The 19,892-nt window shown below is 44.8% G+C and overlaps 1 protein-coding gene across 5 annotated transcripts in view; it reads left to right on the top strand.

The window, feature by feature from the left end:
• Positions 1-5,234: 5,234 nt before the first annotated feature.
• The window catches only part of BIN3 (bridging integrator 3), a 56,099-nt gene continuing 41,441 nt past the window's right edge, over positions 5,235-19,892 (top strand). For 4 of the 5 annotated variants that reach the window (XR_005213410.1, XR_005213409.1, XR_005213408.1 and 1 more), the window contains exon 1: positions 5,235-5,330. Coding sequence is in view for 1 of the 5 variants with exons in the window: in XM_037813466.1 (XP_037669394.1) it covers positions 5,323-5,330 (8 nt within the window). In the remaining 4 variants the exon portion in view is untranslated. The remainder of the gene's footprint in view (positions 5,331-19,892) is intronic. The other variant, XM_037813467.1, reaches the window with a different exon arrangement.

Raw genomic sequence — 19,892 nt, 5'->3', positions numbered from 1 at the left:
CAACACCAAGGCAAGAGCCAAGAAGGCAGCTCCGGGTAGAAAGGTCAGCCCAAAGTATGACACCCTGCCCCCATGGGGGTAGAGAGGGAGAATGCCAAAGAGGGGGGAGCTGAAAGGGGTGCCATCCCCACCTGCCAGGACCTCCTCAACCCCTGTCTGGGCCCTGAGGGCCCCAACCACCCCAGGCAGCAGTTCTTTGCCCCACCACGGCCTGGGCATCAGCCCCACATCACATCATGGGCACTGCCGTGGTCTTCTTGATCCTTTTCAGCCAGGATTGGCCCACCTCAGGATAGACAGCAAGGAGCAGGGTTCTACAGTGCCGACCTCTGACTTCCCCTTTCCTGGGTATATACTCGGCCCACCTGGAGCAACAGGCCACCTACAGCCAACTCAGGACCCCCAAGGCAGTGGACCCAGTGCCCCTTCTGCCAGTTTTCTTTCCAATGGGTGCCTTCTACTGTGGTTCCAGGCCACCTCAGAGCCAGGCAGGGGGCTGCCCAGACTCAGCCTACCACCCTCCAGGTCTCTGGGCAGCCCCTGGACTGATGCCTGGGGAACATATCATCCAATGGGGATTGTTTCCCCTCTTGGGTGCACTCTCTCTTGCTGGCTGTCTCCTCCTTGGGTTCTGTGAGCTAATCAGAGAGAAGGAGGGGGAGGAGGGGGAGGAGGGGGGTGCTGCTTGCCTTCCCCGTTATCTGCAGCAATCCACGGTGACTAATGCTCCCAGTTGGTAAAAAGGCAGTGTAATCAAAACACATTTTTTTTAGTCCTTAAAGTTAGTCATTCTCCCAGAGTGGAGTTAAAAAAAAAAAAAAAAAAAAAAAAAAGCCCACAGCAGGCACCATGAAATGTAAGCTGAAAGGCTTGCCCTGCTGGGTGGGACCACAGCTTTGGCTATGGCAGCCCTCTGTGGTCCGAGGCTCAAGGATTCTCCTCCCCTGCACTCTGGGCCACCTTTCTCCACACCCTCGCTTGTTCCTGCTTTCCTCAATATCTGGTTGTCTGATCCCCGAAGGACTTCCATGCCACGTGAGGATCTGCCCTTTTCTCCCACCCTGCCAGGTGCTGCCACCTGCTGGGCCTGAGTGCTCTAAGGTGGAGGAAGCATATAGAAGTTTCCAGGAGGAGGCCAAGCGTTGGAAGGGTTTTAAGGTGCCTGGTTGGGTGCATGTGCTGCCTCCCATCCCCCAGTCCCAAGCCTCCCAGCCATTCAGTGTCTGTGCCTCTCCTGGCTCCATCTCTCTGCTGGTTTCTGACCCTGCTTTGTCTTGACAGAGTTGGTAAGAACCTCAGGAGTCACCTAGGAGAGGCGCCATACCATGGTGGTGAAAAGCAGAAGGATCAGAGCAAGGCCGCCCGGGTTAGAATCTCTGCTCCACCACTTAATGGCAGCATGTCAGCTCCTTCATCTGTAAAATGATCATAATAATAGTACCTGTTTCAAAGGGTTGTTGTGAGGATTAAATGTGAACTGCTTAGAATGGGGCCAGGTACATCACCGGTGTTCAATCACTAACCCATAACAATAACAACAACAACAACTAGTCAAGTGGAATGTTTACCGTCACACCCCTTACTTATCCAAGGCAGACATTACCAATCAATCACAGAACTTCCCACCAATGGGAGATTTCCCAGAATCCTCAACACAGAACCCCAGATAGCCACTAGGTGGAGATCAGGGTTGGCACATAGGCTGTCACCCATTTGCCATCCCAGATCGGACCTAAATGCTTCACATGACAGTAAAGGAAAATGAGGCCTAGAGAAGAGACTCCCTTAAGCTACTTGGAGGCAGAGTCAGGGTCCACACTGAGATTCCTGGCCCTAACTGCTGCTTGCCAGCTCAGTTTCTGATGTGCCACTTCGCTTCTATCTTTGAGCAATCAGTGTGGACTACCCACCAATGGAAATTCTAACCCTGATATCCTCCATGTTCTCCCACACTTGCTTCTCCTCCCATGCCCTTGGCCCGTGGCTACCCAGGGAGCTCTGGTTCTGAGGCATCTTGCTGAGTGAGTGCAAAGCAGGAAGAAATGAGGCAGTAAAACTACCCAGAAATCTGAGGGCCTTGGTCTTAATTTATGCTGCAGGAATCTCCCTGAGGCACACAGGCCTTCAGGGCTGCAAGAGAGCTCAGCCCATTGATGTGGCCCCTTGGCATGCAGTCCCTTCAGCGGTAGCTCTAATGAAGCCCCTTATGGCCCAGGTCCAGGTTCTGAGAATCTTTATTCTTAGCTTATTAGAGGCTGGGATGATGAAGGAGCCAGAGGGACAGCCCTAGATATCCATGTGCAAAAGGCTGGGAGAGAGCAGTACATGACAAGCCCAGAGAGCAGGTTCAGTGGGGGAGCATCTGCTTACCAATTTCTGAGTAAAAAGCTCCAAGGAGAGGTCAGGGAACTGATGGCAAGGTTGGTTCTTCTGCTGTTCCCCTCTGGTAAACAGCTGTACCTCTGAAGTCAATCTCTGCTACCCAAACTCCTTAACTTCCTCAGCCTCAGACTTCTGGGAAGGGAGCAGTATTTACCAGGCTTTAAACCAGAAGCATCCTCCTTTCCCCAAAGCTCCTCCACTCTCAACTTCCACTTGGAAATTGAATTTGCTCCTTTTAGATCCCTCTCCCAAAGGGGCAAGACCATCTGCATTTTGATGTCCTTTGGTTACAATAAAGAAAGACATAACCCCTGGCCCTTGGTCTGGAGACCCTCTGTTTTCCACAGCAGTGGGAGATTGTGCTTCCTCATGTCCAGCTCCCCAGGGATCAATGCTGCATGGTATGTCAGGCTCAGGGAGGGAAACTGGTGGGTCCACAGGACAGCAGAATGCCCAGCCGTCCATCCTCAGCCCAGCAACCCTCAAAGCCCTGCATTGTGAGCAAATGAGCCACAGTGAGGGAGAGGAGCTGAGCTCGAAGCAGGTGCTTTCCAGACTCTTTGGAAGCCAGCATTCTTCCCAGCAACCCCAAAGGTTCTGCTGGCTACATTAAAGACTTGAGGTTGGAGGTAAACAGCACAGCCCCAGCTGGGCCTCAGGCTGAATTCTTCCTTCCCAGAAGATTCATATTTGGTTTCATCCCAAGACATCACTGACATCCTCAGGTCTGCTCACTTCTCTGGGCTTGCCTCTCTATTGAGGCCCACTCTCTTGCCTCTCCCCTCCACCTATTGACCAAAGGCCTCTAGAGTGCACAAAATAGTTGACTTGGAACCTCAGGATGTTTCAAGAGGAACTCTGGTGATGTTATCTACCCACTAATCCAACAGATGAGGAGACCAAGGTCCAGAGAGGGGACGTGACTTGTCTTAGATCAGTATCAGTGCCAGAGAAAGAACTAGAGCCCAGGACTCTGCTAGACTCTTAGCCCAGTGCTCATCATTCTCATGCTAAAAGATATACCTTCCTAGAGGCCCCCAGGCCTGCTACCCAGTCTTGAAATTGAGCTTCTCTTGGAATATGGCAGTTGCCTGAGCTACTTTTTTGGGGGGAAGTTCTTTAGCATTGTGGAGCAGTAACAGAGACAGGCAGAGTATGGGGAAGGGAGGAGGAAGGTGGGTGATCCATCCACAGGTGCTAAAAAGCCAGGAGATTCATACACACAGCACTTCATTCCATCCATCATGCCCTGTGCAAAGTAGCAAGGACCCTCCCTACCTTTGCCCACACTCTTTTTGGTGATTTCTCTTCCTCTTTACTCTTCAAGGTGCTCATTTTGACATGTTTTCCAAGGAATAACATGGTGATAGGGTTGATCTGTGTAATGTGCTTGTCGGCCCACCCCAGTTGGAAAAGCCCTATTGAGCTAAACTCTGGACTCAATAATGGACTCAATGGACTCAAAATTCTTTCAAGAATGGAAATAGAAAACACAAATGGGAGACTCCCTCCTGTGTACAATCCTCTGAGCCTCGTTTTTCCTCCTGGCCAAGCCCTCCACCCTCCTCTGGGAGGTCAGAACAAATCACAGGGAGTCATATATATGTCTTTTGTTCTAGTTCATAAGCTTAGCTACACCCCTAGCAGCCCCTGAAATCCTTGCGGTCTATTTGAAGGAGCAGGACTCCTAGGGAGAAAGTCTTTGGTGGACCAGCAGTTACCCACACAGACCACTGCCTGCTCTTCTGTCTTCTAAGGCAGGGAGGCACTTGGAGGTTAGGAGGCCAACACAGCCCAGGGCCCAGGCAGCTTGTGAATGATTAAGGCCCTGAATTCTTACTTTGGGAAACCTGAGGCAAGTCAGCTGCTTGCCTGGACCTCAGTCCTCTTTTTAGCCAAGTCCCCTCTGCCTGGACCCTTCCCACTCCTCATCTCAGAGTCACCTGACTAGCCCTGACTTAGCCTTCAGGACACGGCCTACACATGACTCCCCCGAAAGCCTTCATTAAAGCCCCATGTGCAGGTGAGGGGCCATCTTACTGGCTGTTACAGCACCCCGTTCTTTCCCATCATATATTATTACTGTAATTGTAATCACCTCCAGGTAGGTAGTTCTGCGAAGGCATGAGGGCAGGAGGGCAGGAACCATGTTTGTTTGTTTGTTTGTTTTTCATGATTGTATCCTCCAAGGTTAGCACAGTGCCTGGCACACTGTGGGAGCTCAATTAATATTTGTTAACTGGATGAGTACAAAGAAAGGGACCATTCACATATTTGGATTTCTGTAGTGAAGAGCACAGAAGGAACCACGGGAAGACAGAGAGCAGTCCTTCCTTTGCATCCTCCTTTGTTGAGCAAATCTAGAGAACATTCTTCCCTTCAAAGCACTTATTCTATTGATACGCAGTCTCTACCTGTTCAGAACCTTGTGCTTTTGTTTGTTTGTTTGTTTTAAACAGGTAATGCATGTACATGGTACAAAATTTAAAAGATACAAAAGTGCATACGGTGACTTTTAAAAGTGTCTCCCATAGCCCTGTCCCCAAGATCCGGGCTCCTTCCCCCATAGATAATTACTGCTAGCGGTGTCTTGACTGCTTGTCTTCTTAACAAACAGAAAATATGAATAGCCCAATTAAGGGGCACGTGTAGAGAGCAGAAGTGAATTTTGCAAGTCATTGTTTAAGGGAGAAAAGAGACCCAGAGGTCTAGGCTATGGCGCGAGGGTCGCCAGCTAAGAAAACCCACAGGACGCACGCAGCAGCGAAAAGGTTAATGCGCGGGTCCCCGCCCTCTCAGTCGCATCTTCCGGGGAGAGGGGGCGGGGTTACGTCACTTCCTGGAGACTGGCTGAATCCGGAAGTGATCCCAGAGGACAGAATTGCAGCTGAGGACCCCGACGGCCAGTGCATCGGTCACGTCGGGGCCAGGGTCGGGACCATGAGCTGGTGAGTGAGGCCCGGGCGGCAGGGGGTCGCTGGAGCCCCCAGACCCGCGATGCGCCTTGCCCCTGCGTCGTTTCTGAGTCTTCGCTCGCGGGTGCCGGCGCCTCTCGCACGGACCCCTCTGCCCTAGAGCGGGGCCCGAGTGGCCTCGGTTCTAGGGTCGTTCACCAGGTCTTCCTTCGGGTTCTCTCCTGGAGACTACATCTCTCGTCAGGACGCAATGGGAAATGGGGGGGAGGGAGTCCCCCTAACCTGTATGCGCGTCTGAGTCCTGTTTCCTGTCTCTTTCTGTTCCGAGGAACCGACCCCGTCTTTTCCCAGCTGCTTGGAGTGAGACTTCCTTGTTTCCTCTTCTTTTAAATATCCATTGAAGTGGAGTGTCTTCTTTCTCCCCTGTGGACACTCTCCACCACTCCCATCAGCCCCAGAAGTGTGACCCTCTCTGACAGTTTGAGCCCTGTTCGCTGAATAAAACCCACTCGCTCTCGGATAACTACCCTTTGCACCACTTAACGGTCTTCAAAAGACAAAAGAAAACTTGCTTCTCTTTTGGGAGGAGCAAGAATTACCCCTCTTCCCTCATTGCCCACCCTCCTAGTATGAGGTTGTACTAGTTGTAATCATTTCCATGGCCAGTAACTAATGCTCTCCCTCTAAAATAGACATAGTTAAGTTTAAACATTATGGTAACTATCATGCCAGGGAAAAAGAAGTTAGGGAATCTCAGAGTAGAAGAGTCACAAATCCAGAACTGGTACTTTGCTGCAGAACTGTATGGTACTTGACACATAGTAGACACTTTGTAATGTGTTCTGGTTGATTTAGAAGACTCAGTTTGCCCATAAGGTAATCCCTATATGTTTCTCTGGATTATTTATATTGACAGTAGAGACAACTATGACTCGCTTTTCTGGGGCTTCTTTAGAGACTGGCCACGTGAAGGACTTTACCTTCAGATCCAAGGACCATCATATCCACAGCCCCAGACCACAGGAGATCCTACGATGATAACCTTATATCAATATGTTGACCCCCAGAGATAACCAGACAAATAAACCCTTTTAGAATCCAAGTTCCATTTGTGTAGGGACCATGTTTGCTGTTCTATCCTCAGAATCTGTCCTGGTTCATTACAGAAAGTAAGCACATGATAACTAGTTGTGAATGAATGAAGATAATAAAATATCCTTCAGGAAGACTTTTGCAGGCTGTCATTCCAAGCTCTGGTCACAAGTAGCTGATGTGTCAGACAGCATCAAGAATAGCTCTCTAATAGCTCTCTAAGCCATTTCTGTGTCTCTCCTCCACCCCCTTTGCTTCTCAAGCTAAGACTGATGGACAGATGTCAGACAATTAGTGTCAGCAGGTGAAGGGAAGCCTGGAGCAAGGCCCTAATAAGCCCCAGCAGGAGCTGCTCCTTTTCCCTCCACCTTTTGCTTCAGGAGGCTGAAGGGGGCTGGAGCCTTATAAAAGCTAACTTGCCAGCCTTGTTATAACTTCGTTAATAATGGGCAAAGTGACAGTTCTTCAATTCCCCTTCCTAAAGTAATTGCTTCCTTGAAGTGTCAGTCTGGATCCCCCAGCCTTGTAATGCAGGTGTCCTCTTGCCTGCTGTGTCTTGAATTCTTGGAGTTCTCATGTGTAATTTTTCAAGATAAAAAGCGTAAAGTACAGATGCATATTGCTTAGATTGGCATTTACAGTTTTTTAAAAAATGAATTGATCTTTTCTTCTCAAATTGGGAGAAGAGTAGAGCAGAAAGCACTGAAGATAAAGGGTTTTCTGGGTGATCTAAGAGCAGTTGTTTCTACCCATCTTGCAGAAAGTTTATTTTCTGAGAAATTGTTAGCTTATTTTCTAAAGTCTATTGGGATGGAGAGAGTTGGAATTGACTACCGTATAGCAGGAGCAGAGATTTTTATCCAGTAGAGCTGATTTACCAGTACATTAGCTAGCTATCTGGGCACCTCCTCGGACTGAGGGTCATAACCAAAGGGTGGCTTTGTCCCTCAAAGCTGAGATTCCTTTCTCTTCCTCCTTAGAGGACTTCTACGTCATCTCTTGCGTGGACCCTGACCCTCTCTCCCTGAGAGAGGAACAGCACCAGTGCCTGGGCACACAATTGCACTCAGTTCCTGGCTCAATGGCTGGCAAGAGGAGCTGGGCTGGTTCCTTCTGATTCACTCCCAGAGTGGTTTTCCTGCTCCCAGAATGAATCCGTCCATTCATCTAAGACTGGAATTCTCAGTGGGGGAAGAGAGCAGAGTGACGTAGAGCCATCATGGGAGGCTGATGCCCAAAGGTCAAGTTCACCAAGCGCTTGGGATATGCCATCCATCATTGAATAAGGCCTAGGGGCATGCAGCCCATGGTCCCCAGAGGGTAACCATTGTTCTGGGTTAGGCTGGGCTTTCAAAATGTCACAGTGAGAAATGTCCAATATTGATGCCCTTTGTACACTGAACTTTGCATGAGGAGTGAGATGTCTTTGTGTTCTACTTCCTCTGTGCCGGCAGCCCACCCACCCCCTGTTTATTTTGTGGGTACCTGGTGCCTTCCTGCACCATCAATCCATTCATTCATCCACCCATCCACCCATCTGCCTTTCAGCAAGGTGGCCCAGAAGTCTGCTCTATTAAGAGGATGGCATTTGATTTTCACATCTCAGATTACTGATTCACTTCTTGGCTCCAGGTCAAGTGTGCGCACCCCTCCCCTCATCTATGGGTGCATGTGTCTTTCTTTATTATGGTATGGAGGGAGAAATAAGTAGAATAAGAATAGTGACTCTAGTCTGGATTAGCTCTCTCCAGGGCACCATATACCTTGATGATTTGGGCTTACATGAGGAGGTTAAAAGTATACTGGAAGAAATCTTTCTGCACCTAAGGATGCAGTAGTTTGACTCAGAATAAAGAAAATTAGAGGTGGTGCAGATAAGTTTGACTAGGAATTAGAATGTTGAGTTTGAATTCTGGTTCGGACAGTCACAGTATGATCTGGTCAAGCATTTAACTTTTTTCTGTCTTGTTTTCTCCATCTATAAAGTGGAGCAGATGATCCTACCTGACATTTTGCCACCCAATCTGTTGTGAAAAGAATGGAGACTGACTTTTCTGGACTCTTCTGCTTCTGTCTGCACCTTAAATAAAGATATTCTTCTGCATCAATTCTCAGTCTTTTTCTGTTCTCACTTTCTAAGCTGCCTGCCATCTTCAGGGTAAAGGCCTCACTCTGGACTGTAGCCATTAAGGTCCTTCTGGATCAGCCTGTTCCTCTTCATTCCTGTGTTTGCAATTCTCAAAGTTGTTCCCGGTCTCTCATGGTTCTGCTCCTTTAAATATACTGTTTCCTCTGCCTGAAATGCTTTCCCATCCCATCCAACTTCTACTCATCCGTCAAGAGTTGGGTCCAGCTTCACCTCCTCTGAGGGGCTTTCCTGAACCACTCCCCCACACCCTGCCAGGCTACGGTGGGCACCCCTCCTCTGACCTCTGTAGGCATCTGTACTCAAATTGTTGGTTCACTTGTCAGTAACCTCACTAGGCTATGAGTAGTTGAGTATAAGGACTGTCTCTTGGTCATCACGGTATCCCTGGCACTGTTCCTGGTAATCAGTAAATGTTGATTGAATGCATGAATGAAGACTCTTCATTTACTGACTTGCTTCAGCTCAGGAAAAGTTTTAAGATGAAAATATGCAAAACCTGCAAGCTACTTTCTTAGATGAAGATCCTCTAGGAGTACTGTTGTTAAATTGACTTACAGACATATGAGGAATGCTAGCCAGAAGAGGAAGAGTTGAGCTTAGAGAAGACCAGATGATTTTTTCCAAAGCAGTCTTTTCTGGTGGCTGCTCCAGAAAACAGGTAGGCATTAGGGTGAGAATGAGTGACAGGGAGGCAGATGTCTGGTCACATCTAAGAACTTCTGAACAGTGAATTGGCAGCCTCTTGAGGAGACTGGAAGTTTCTAGCAGAAACTGGGAACCACAACATTGAAAATGCTGAAAAAAGAAGCCTGTCTTGGATGACATGAAGTTATACTATTTGACCTCAAGAGCCTTCCAACTCCAAGAAGAGATTTCTTAGTCATTCTATACGTCATATGAACGTACACACTACAAAATAAGGGGCTTTACAAATGTAAGAAAATAAAATGAACAAAATTGTAGAAATGCCAACCCCACACAAAGAGGAAGAAAATCTCTTTGCTTTGTATTGCTGAGCTAGAGTTTGTACGTCAGGTTATTAAAAAAAAAAAAAAAAAATTGACTCTCAGAAGTAGCATCCAAGCCTCTGTGAGGCCTTCCTGATTTTTCTCCTCCCCTCTCCTCTCTATCCCCCCTCCCCCCTTCCCAAGCTACTTTGGTGTGTTTTTTCTGTACTTTCCTAGTACTTCTACAGCCCTTCCATGCTCTGCCAGGCATCAGACATCTGCCCCTCCCACATAAATTCCTTGAGAGCAGGGCCTGCAACTTCTTCATGTTTGTGTACACATACTGTCTTGCACACAGTATCTAATAGGTAATTGTTGAAGTAGATGGATGGAATATTAAAAAAAAAGGGGGGTAGGTAAACTGCTAGGTCAGACAGAACCATCCATTCCATTTCACACATTTTCTCAGGGAGTCTTTTTTCCTGTTATTACCATTGCTATCTTACATTTGTGTGGTGCTTTTAACTTTTCAAATTACTTTCTCATCCATTATCTAATTTCATCCTCAGATCTACCCTTTGAAGTATGCCGTGCAGGTATTATTATCCCCCTTTCACACTTGTTAGAATTCACTCAGCTAGTAACTGGCAGAATTGGAACTAAAACCTGTGTCTCCTGAGTATTCTTTCCACTTGAACAGGAGCATCAGAAAAATGGGAGACCATTCCCAAGCTTATTGTGATCCCAAAGGAAGGTTTTACATATTGCTAGGATTTGTCTGTACTGCCAGGTTGCTAGTGAATTATAGGAAATTGTCAATTTCCACACATGAAGTGCTCTGGGAAGTCCTTTATGTCCTGCAGGCTTTCATTCTGTAGCCTTCTCAGTTTCTTCCTACTATGGAATCTTCCTGCCTGGGATGGCTTTACCACTGAACTTGCTCTGACTTTGGGCAGGCTGAGCGCTCTCCAAGCTTTTTTCTCATTTTTAGAGAACATGATGATACCTAGCAGATAAGGACTGAAGAAGTCTATGGGATTCCATGCATAGCATTGCTTTGGGTACAATCTCATTCTTATTTCAGGTATTTGTTACAAGAAGGGGAGGGGCTTTTTCCAGATTTTGGAGCAGTTGGAAACAGTCAAGTGTCTTGAGTCCTACAGTTACTTAGTCAAAAGAGTTTGGTTTTGTTTTTTTTTTTCCCCCAGTGTTTTCTTAGGTATTATATTCTTCAAGTAAACCTGTGGAGTTAACATTTAGAGTTGGTAATTAAGCTGTTAGAGTTGTTTTTCCAAACCCATTATTTTGGTGGCTAATTCACAAAGTGGGACCCAGTATAGGCTGTTGCCCATAGATGATGGTCAGTAAACATTTGTTGGTTTAATGTTTATTGAACATTTATAATGTACAGTCTGTGCTACATTCAAAAGACTGTAATAGTTGATCTCTGTCTTCAGCCAGCATAGGAAAAGTGTCAGGGGTTCAAAAGAGGGACGAAGATCATGAAATGTTGGCATGGCATTATCAAGAAAGATTTCAAGCAGGAGATGTAATTTTAACTGAACTAGCAAGTGTTTCCTGTTTCAATGGGGAATGATAGGGATCTAGGTTAGAAGAAGGGTGTGGAAAAGATGCATAAAGGGTATTTGGGGTAGACAGTCAGGAGGCCATTTTGGATTTAGTAAATAGTGATTTGGGTAGAAGCTTCATTGATGGAAATCGGCACTCTAGTTTGGGGGCATATTGTATTGTGCTTTCAGTGCTGTATTGAGGAACTGAAATTGAGCCTAGGCTTTTGAAAACTGAAGGATTTTGAGCTGGGAAGTAGCATGGCAAGAGCATTGAGTTAGGTTAATTTAGCAGTGGTCTGCAGGATAGATCGGAAAAGAGAAAGAATGGAGCCAGAGATGCTAACTTGGACGGTGGCTTTCAAGATTTTTTGCCCACAATACACTGTTAGAAATACCTTTGACATCACAACCCATCCCCCACACACACATTTGCACTTGTAATAAAAGTTTCATGCAGGGTATGTGCAACACGCTCTGATATTTTCATTTTTGTTAAGAATGACTCACCTCAGTTGAGTTCATGAGTAATTTTTATGTATGTATCCCATGGACTATGATGTAGCAGTTTAAATGAACGATGTGCTCTGGTTTGAAAAACACTTATCTAGGAATTAATTACAAAAATTTAGACTATAAGCTATCGCCTGTGACCCCAGCCAAGTAAAGATAAGATTGTTTGCTTATTTGGTTGTTTTTAATAGGTTCTAATAAGAAATACAGAACTTATTTTTATAAGAACTTTATTTTGTAAGAACTCATTCCATAGATTTAAACTGTCAATTAACAGAAAAGAAAACCCAAGTGGACAAAAGTCTAAAGAAAGATGTTCAGTCTTATTAGCAATCAGGGAAAAGCAGACTAAAGGAACAATGAGATGCCATTTCACAGCCATCAAACTGGCAAAAATTTTAAAGTCTGACAATGCCAAGTGTCTGAGGATGAGGAGTTGTGGGAAGTCTCATACACTGCCTATGAGAACATAACTAGGTACGGCCACATTGGAGATTTTGCAATGCCTAATACAGCTGAAGATGTACATACCCTATAACCCAGAGAAGCTCTTGCACCTGTGAAACAAGGAGCCGGGTACAAGAATGTTAATTGCATCATTGTTTGTAGCTATCCAGCATCTGGAGAATGGATAAATGCTGATATGTTTGTATAATGAAATATTATGTAGTAGCTAAAATGAATGAAATAGAACTATGCTTATCAACATGGATAAATGTCAAAAGCATAACATTGGACATAAAAATTCAATTTTAAGCAAACTTAGTAACTTGGGCTTGGTAGTGGTTCATTATGGAATAGGGCTGTTTCTTGCCCCAAAAACAGAAAAAATAATTTTGGGTTTTCTAACCATTCTTTGGGGTATAGTGAAAAGAACACTCAACTGGGACCACTTAGCTCTTAGATAACTGGGCCTTGGTCCTGGTTCTTCTGCTTATCTCCATGTAACTTTGTGTAAGTCACCCCTTCTGGGCCTCAGTTTTATTTTCAGCATCAAAATACCACCACCACCATCTTCACAACAAATAGTTAGAGACTGTCCACTATATGCTAGGAACTGTTTTAAGCATTAAGCTTATTTAATCATTACAGCAACCCTATGAGATAGGTGTATTATTGTTCTATTTTACAATGAGGAATTCAAGATACAGGAAGGTTAGATAACTTGCCCATAGTCCCCCAGCTAGTAATTGACAGAACCAGGACTTAAACCCAAGCAGTCTGGCTCCAGAGCCCACACCATTAACCAAGGTGAAATACAGGAGTGGACCAGTTTAAACTGATCTATGTGAAGCACCTACTGCAGAATCTGGCGGTAGTAGATGCTCAATAAATGGCCATTTTAATTACACGGTCTCTAAGATCCCTTGTGACTCTTAATGTTCTGTGATTCATTTTGTCTTTACTTTTCAGAGATCAGCCTTGGGAGCAGGGGGGACGGAGGGCTTACAGCTGAACCGGATGATTGTCCTGGTCCAAGTAACAAATCAGCCAAGTCACAGAGTCATGCCTTTTATTTTTAAATACACACATACTTCCTTGGTTTGCTGGCGAACCAGGGCAATGTTCTATGTGCTCTGGTTTTGGATCCCATTAATTTAGGGGATGGGCTGAGCTGGGGCCAGAGAGGCTGTGGTCATAGGCTCTGGAATTGGATCATTTACAGCTCAATTAGTTTCCCTTGGGATGGAATCTCTCATGTCCTTGCTTGAGCTGAACTTTCCTTGGCCCTTTGGCATCGTGGCCAGCTGGCCCCTCATACAGAGAGGATGGCATCCAACAAGCAGCTGCTCTCCCGGAGCCAGATGACTCTTGATAAGCCCTGCCCCTGCCCTGTTAGGGTGATGGTATCCTTGGTGGGGCCTCAGACCAGAGAAGGCAGTAAGCCCGAGGATAGAGTAACAGAAGGATGGGGGTGGGGGGAGGGCTTGTCCTTCCAGCCTGCAGAAGCTGCTGCCTTTCGCCCACCTTCCTGCTCTTGCCGAGACAGTGACTCAGGCCCAGACCACTCCCCGGGGAGCCAGCATTTCAGCCACTATCTACTGCCTCCTACTCTTTGCTCAGCCTTCCCTTCCTTACACCACCCCCCCACCACCACCAACCCCCTTCCCCAACAAAACAAAACCAAACCAACAAAGTGGATCTCTTGCCCAGCTAGGGATATCAGAAAGATAGGGAGTGGGGTAGAGTCACTTGTTTCATTTCAGGGTTCTTTCCATCTCCACACTAGACCTTGGCTCATTCATGTTCAGAAGAAACAAATTCCTGAGGCCAAGTGAAGGAAGACCAAGGAAGAATGTTTAGGTTTTAGTTTCTGTATACTCTTCTTGGTAGTGGAAGTAGAAGATTCTCCAAAGAAGTCAGGAATCAAAGGATCGGCTAGGGTGACCAGGGGATCCCTACCCAACTGCCATCTGGGCCTGCCTCTTGTCTCTGCATCTGCAGTATAGGGGGCAGGGAAACAAAAGATTGAGAAACCTAGCAAATTGAAAATGCAAAAGAGCTGTTTTTGTAAATAGACATTACACAAGAGCAGGAGTTCTTTTGGCAAGGTTTTACTGAGACAGAATTAGCCAACTGGCATCATGCTGCTAATAGAGATATTTACTGTTTGAAAAGTATATTTGTAGCTTTGGAGAACATCCTGTTGACTTCTCTTTATTGTGAAAGAAAATGGAATCCTTTTTTTTTGCCCCTTTCCCTCTGTACACATAGAGCTTTTTTTTTGTTTTTTGAGGTGGGGCATGTTGGAGTTTGGCGAAGGGTAGGATTGAGAGAAATGTTTTCTCCATTTTGTTTCCGAGACCAAAATAGCCCTTCTCCTGCCCTCTGGTGCTCATGTTTGTGGAATGGCAAGCATAATAAAGTAAGAAGTCCTATTCCAGAGGCAGAGAGCTAAGAGCCCTCTTGATTTCTTCCAGAACACAGAGATTCTCTGGGGAGCAGGACTTGTCTTGTCTCTGGACCTCTGCTTAGCCACACAGTTCCAAGGGGAGGACCCGGCGGAAACTGAAGCCCAGTGAGACTCTCCATGCCCTGGGGGCCTGCCACCTTTGGCCCCATGTGACCCTGCTGTGCCAAGGCCACCACTGCTCCTGGAGATGCTGTGATGTTGCCATTCTTGCCCCACTTTCCAAAGCAGCTGTTTCTCATAAGGAAGCCCCGCATTCCAGCAGGGGAACAGAGCCACAAGGATGAAATCATGGCTTCAGTGGGAGGAAGTAGCAGAATATCCTGTAGAAGTATAGGTGTTTTCCTCTTCCCTCTTGCTTTCCCCTCCTTGCCACCTTTCACAGCTTCCTGCAAGAATGCTTGGTTGCAGTGGTGGAGAATCTCTGATGCTTGTATCAGGGCACCTGCCCCAGTATTCTGGCTATTTCTCTAGCAGAGTGGGAGCATATCTACCATTTGACAACCTCTGAGTGAACTCAGCAGACTCTTCTTCCTTCCTATTTCCTCTTAGGCTCTTCAGAATATTTTCCATTGGCCCACAATTTTGTGCCTTTACCAGGCTTTACTTTCAGTGCCAATGGGCAGCTCCACTTTCTTTCTCAGTACTGTCCCTTAACTCCAACTGAAACTTTCACTGGTGATATCCTCTTTGGGTTTTGTTTTAGTCAGATAAGAATTGGGAGACCAAAGACAATGATATTACCTTTCTTTGTTCTTTTTATAGCTTTATCTAAGAGTACCTTTTTTCAGAAAACTTGACTAGAGCAATGCACTTATTTAATTCATTCATTTACTTATTCATTCAGTGCTTAGTCCGTGCATAAGACTAGACTATAAGCACCGTGAGAGCCAGAGAATGTACCGATCATGTTCATTCTGATATCCTTAAAACCTAGCATAGTGTTTGGTATGAAGGAGATCCTTAATAAATATTTATTGATTATTAATTTAATGAAAAGGTTGAAAATAGCACTGTGTCTGTGCAGAACTTGCAGGTTTTGCAAAGAGGTAAAACATTCATCCCCTGCCCTTAAGGTGCTTATGTTTCATAATCAGAAAGCAAGGCATATACGCATGAAAGTTAGCAAGTACCCTTTACCACAGTTATGAAAGGATGGCTCAATATTAGGAAATGTATTAGCACAGTTCATCATAATAATAGGTCATGGGAGAACAAACTGGTCATCTAAATGCATGCTGAAAAGACATTGATACAATTTTAAAATCCAGTCTTTGTTTCTTTTAGTAAACTAGGAACAAAAAGATATTTCCTTATGATTTGGAAGCTTTCTGGCTGAAACCAGTAACCCCCTTCATAGTTAATAGTGAAAGACCGGACAGAAAGCATCTTTACTAAGGTTGGGAACATTTTTCTCCCTATGATTTCTAGCCAGTACACTAACACAAGACAAAAAAATAAGATATAAATATTGAAAAAGAAAAGGCAAATTTTATCATTATTTTCAAATTATATAACTATCTAGAAAACATGATTAGTTCTTTGTTTTCCAGGTAACTTTCTTTTGGGCTATATAGGTTAAATATGTAGGTGTGGTGCCTGGTTTCAAGGTAAATATTTAAAATCTAATAACATTCCTATATACCAGGAAAATAAAATGAAAGAGAAAATCCCATCCACAGTATAACCAAAAATGAAAATTCCAGGGAATGTACCTAACAAGTATAGGGCTGGAAAATTCACATTAGTATTACTTTGGGTTCGTAACATTTAACAAAATACATGTATAAGACCTATATGAAGAAAATTAAAACTAGGTCACATAATAAAAGAGTTGTATGAATGGAAATAAATATCATGGTCTTGAATGGACAAACCTAATATTTGTAAAGATATAGGTTCTTCAAAAATTAGTCTATCAATATAATACATTTCTAATAATAAATATCCTTATGGGATTTCTTTTGGGGGGGCCACCAGAGGTGACTTTGAAATTTGTGTTGAAAAAAAATAATAATAAATGAAAACAGCCAGGAAATTATCTGAAAAAGAAATGTATTGAAATAGAGGCCCTGCGCCAATCAAGATGGCGGTGTGAGACACTCGGGACCCCATCCCCCTACAGAAGCTTTGAACAGCCAGCAAGGGCTGGCAGAAACATCTTTCTCAAAACTCCAGAAAACAGTCAAAGGACTGCAGTAACAGGGTAAGCAGCAAATCAAGAAAAAGGCCACTTAAAATCAGTAGGATCTCATGGCACGCTGGCTGGCCCATCCCCCATCCCCTCACTGGCTCTGTTTGGAGCTGGCCCATTATTCCTTTGTGGATCCCTGGTCTCAGTTCCAGAGAAAGCAGAGTAGCTCTCCTGCATATACTGGGTACATATATGTCTGGCCCAGTCTTGTCAGGTGGTGGCCTGAAGGACTCACTGTCCCAGAACTTGCCTGTGTGTAAAAGGCAGTTAGCAGAGCAATCCTACAGAATGCTGCAGGAGAGCAGCAAAGTGACTGCCTGGAGCAAGGGATTGTTGGCTGTAGGATATACAAGGCAGTGCCCAGGACCGGGAGGAAACTGTTTCCTAGGGAAGAGAGGATGTTCATATCCCTGTAAAGGGGGAAGTCAAATTCCTTGCACGCTCAAGATAATAGGCATGAGCAGAAAGGATCAGGGAGACCCCCACACTTTGGCCTGGACCTGTTCTCCAAGCGCATTTTGTGATAATCCCTGAAGTAGAGCACTCGCACAGGTCAGTCTTCAAAACTGGGAAAGGAGTTTTCTTTTATTCCTTCTCTCTTGTTTTTTGTTGGCTCCTGGCATTCAAGGGAAGCTCTGAGATAGCACTAGCTGGGCACAAGCTTAAGGAACAGACACCTCAGAGTCTAAATTCCAGTGATAACACACTAAAATTTGCAAATGTCCAAGTTTCAACAAAAAATTACAAAACATACAAAGAAACAGGAAGTGATGGCCCAGGCAAAGGAGAAGATTAAAATATTAGAAACCATCAATGAGGGGCACCAGAGCTGGGACACACCAGACAAAGCTTTTTGTAAATGGTCCTAAATATGCTCAAAGAGCTGAAGGAAAACATGGACAAAGAACTAAAGGAAATCAGGAAAACAATAATTGAACAGAAAGAGAATATCAGTAGAGAGATGGAAATAATGAAAAGGAACCAAACAGAACTGAAGACCACAGTAACAAATAGAAATTTCCCTCGAGGGGTTCAAAAGAAGATTGGACTTGTGCTGATCACCGTTGGAGCTACCTGACCTAATCACTCTGGGGTCCGTCAGAATGAGCTCGTGACAGGCAGATCTGGCTGCATGTCACAGGATGTTCCCTGGTCAGATATTCCATGTCTCTTAGGGCTCAGAGAACATATCATTGGGGAGCACCAGGAGATTTGCTGGAAAGGAACATGGCCTTGTGTATCACTCAGGGCTCTCCAGAGAAACAGAACCAACTGAATATATGGAAATAGATTTATTTTAAGGGATCTGCTCACACGATGATGGCTGGGTGAAAGAAACAGGTAAAATTAATTTTAATGTATTTTATTTAACCCAATATACCCAAAATATTATCATTTCAAACTATAATCAATATAATTATTAATGGGATATTTTACATTCTTTTTTGTTGTACTAACTCTTCAAAGATAGGTGTATATTTTACACTTAGAGCACATCTCAATTTGGACAAGCCACATCACAAACACTCAATAGCCATGTGTGGCTAGCAGTTACTGTACTGGCCAGCGCAGATCCAGGCATTCCAGATCCCTTTATACTGTATTATGACCAAGAGTAGGAGTGTCAGCATAGTTCCTGAGGCAAGACTGTGCATAGTTATCTGTTCCATGTGAATGTGAACTGCTTTGGATCCTCTGTATTGCTAGGGATGGAAAAGAATGCTATGCATCATTTTCCAAGCTTCTAAGTGCCGTCCCAGCAGCATATTAGCACTGGTGTCCTTGTCAAGGTGATGGATTCTCTACCAGGGGAGAGTGCTGTCATTTCAATACTCTCTTGACCAACTTCATAGCTCCCCTGTCTTGATCCAGCACCCTCAGGATTCAGCTCCATGCGTAACACCTTATTCATTGGAGAATCCGTGCTGGATCCCTCAGCAGCCATGAAAGCCTAAGGCTGCCATGCTGCGAGGAAGCTCACGCCACATGCAGAGGCCGTGTTAGGTTCTCTGGTCAACCAAGATCAGCCTTTGAGTCATCCCAGCCAAGGCACTAGACACAGAAGTGAAGGAGCCTCCAGATGACTCCAGCTCTGAGCCAAGAAGTCACTCTCAGACTTTTGAGTCAACCAGTGAAGACTTTAGACATCTTGGAGCAGATTAAAGCATTCCCTGGTGTGCCTTGTCCAATATCCTGACCCACAGAATCTTTGAGCATAAAAAAATGGTAGTTTTATAGCACGAAGCTTTGGGGTGGTTTTTTACACAGCAATATTTACCTGGAAAAAAACAGGTGAACACCAGTGTTGTCTCTGAGTCTGTACATTTATAAATTTTTCTTCAGGTAGACTGTGAACATTTGTTATCAAGGGGGTGTTCCCAGGAATTTTATTGGAGGGACAAAGCTGGAATTTTATGCTTTTGTGTAAACTTTAAGTTTCTATTTATGATTGCCCAATTTTATTAAAAAGTACCATTTGGCACCGAACAATAAGATTGAAATTGACAGAAGAAAGAATCATTGAACTTGAAGATAAGACAATTGAAATCATCTGGTCTGAGGTGCAGAACAAGGAAAGAATGAAGAAAAATGAACAGAGCCTGAGGAATCCGTGGGACATCATCAAGCATACCAGTATACGCATTGTGGGAGTCCTAGAAGACGGGGAAAGAGAGCAAGGGGCAGGGAGAATATTCAAAGAAGTAATTGCTGAAAACTTCCCAAATTTAATGAAAGACACAAATATACACATCCAGGATGCTCAAAGAACTCCAAATAGACCCACGCTGTGCCATGTTGTAATCAGACTATCGAGTGCCAAAGATAGAGAATTCTGAAAGCCACAAAAGAGACGCAATGTGTCATAAACAAAGGAGCCTCAATAAGGTTACATGCTGATTTCTTATCAGAAACTATGGAGGCAAGAAGGCAGTGGGAAGACGTATTTAGGTGCTGAAAGCTAAAAATTGCCAGCCAGGAATTCTGTATCCAGCAGAACTCTCTTTGAAAAATTAGGAATTAAGACATTCCCAGATAAACAAAAACTGAGGGACTTCGTCATCACTAGATGAACCCTACAAGAAATGCTAAAGGACATTCTGCAGGTTGAAAGGAAAGGACACTAGACAATTGACTGAAGCCACATGAAGAAATCAAGATCTCCAATAAAGATAATGACGTGGGTAAATACCAGTACTTTTGTATTTTTGATTTGTAACTTC

Source organism: Choloepus didactylus, chromosome 20 (assembly GCF_015220235.1).
Source record: "Choloepus didactylus isolate mChoDid1 chromosome 20, mChoDid1.pri, whole genome shotgun sequence".
In the NCBI taxonomy this organism is placed as follows: Eukaryota; Metazoa; Chordata; class Mammalia; order Pilosa; family Megalonychidae; genus Choloepus; species Choloepus didactylus.
This window is presented reverse-complemented; position numbering and strand designations above follow the sequence as displayed.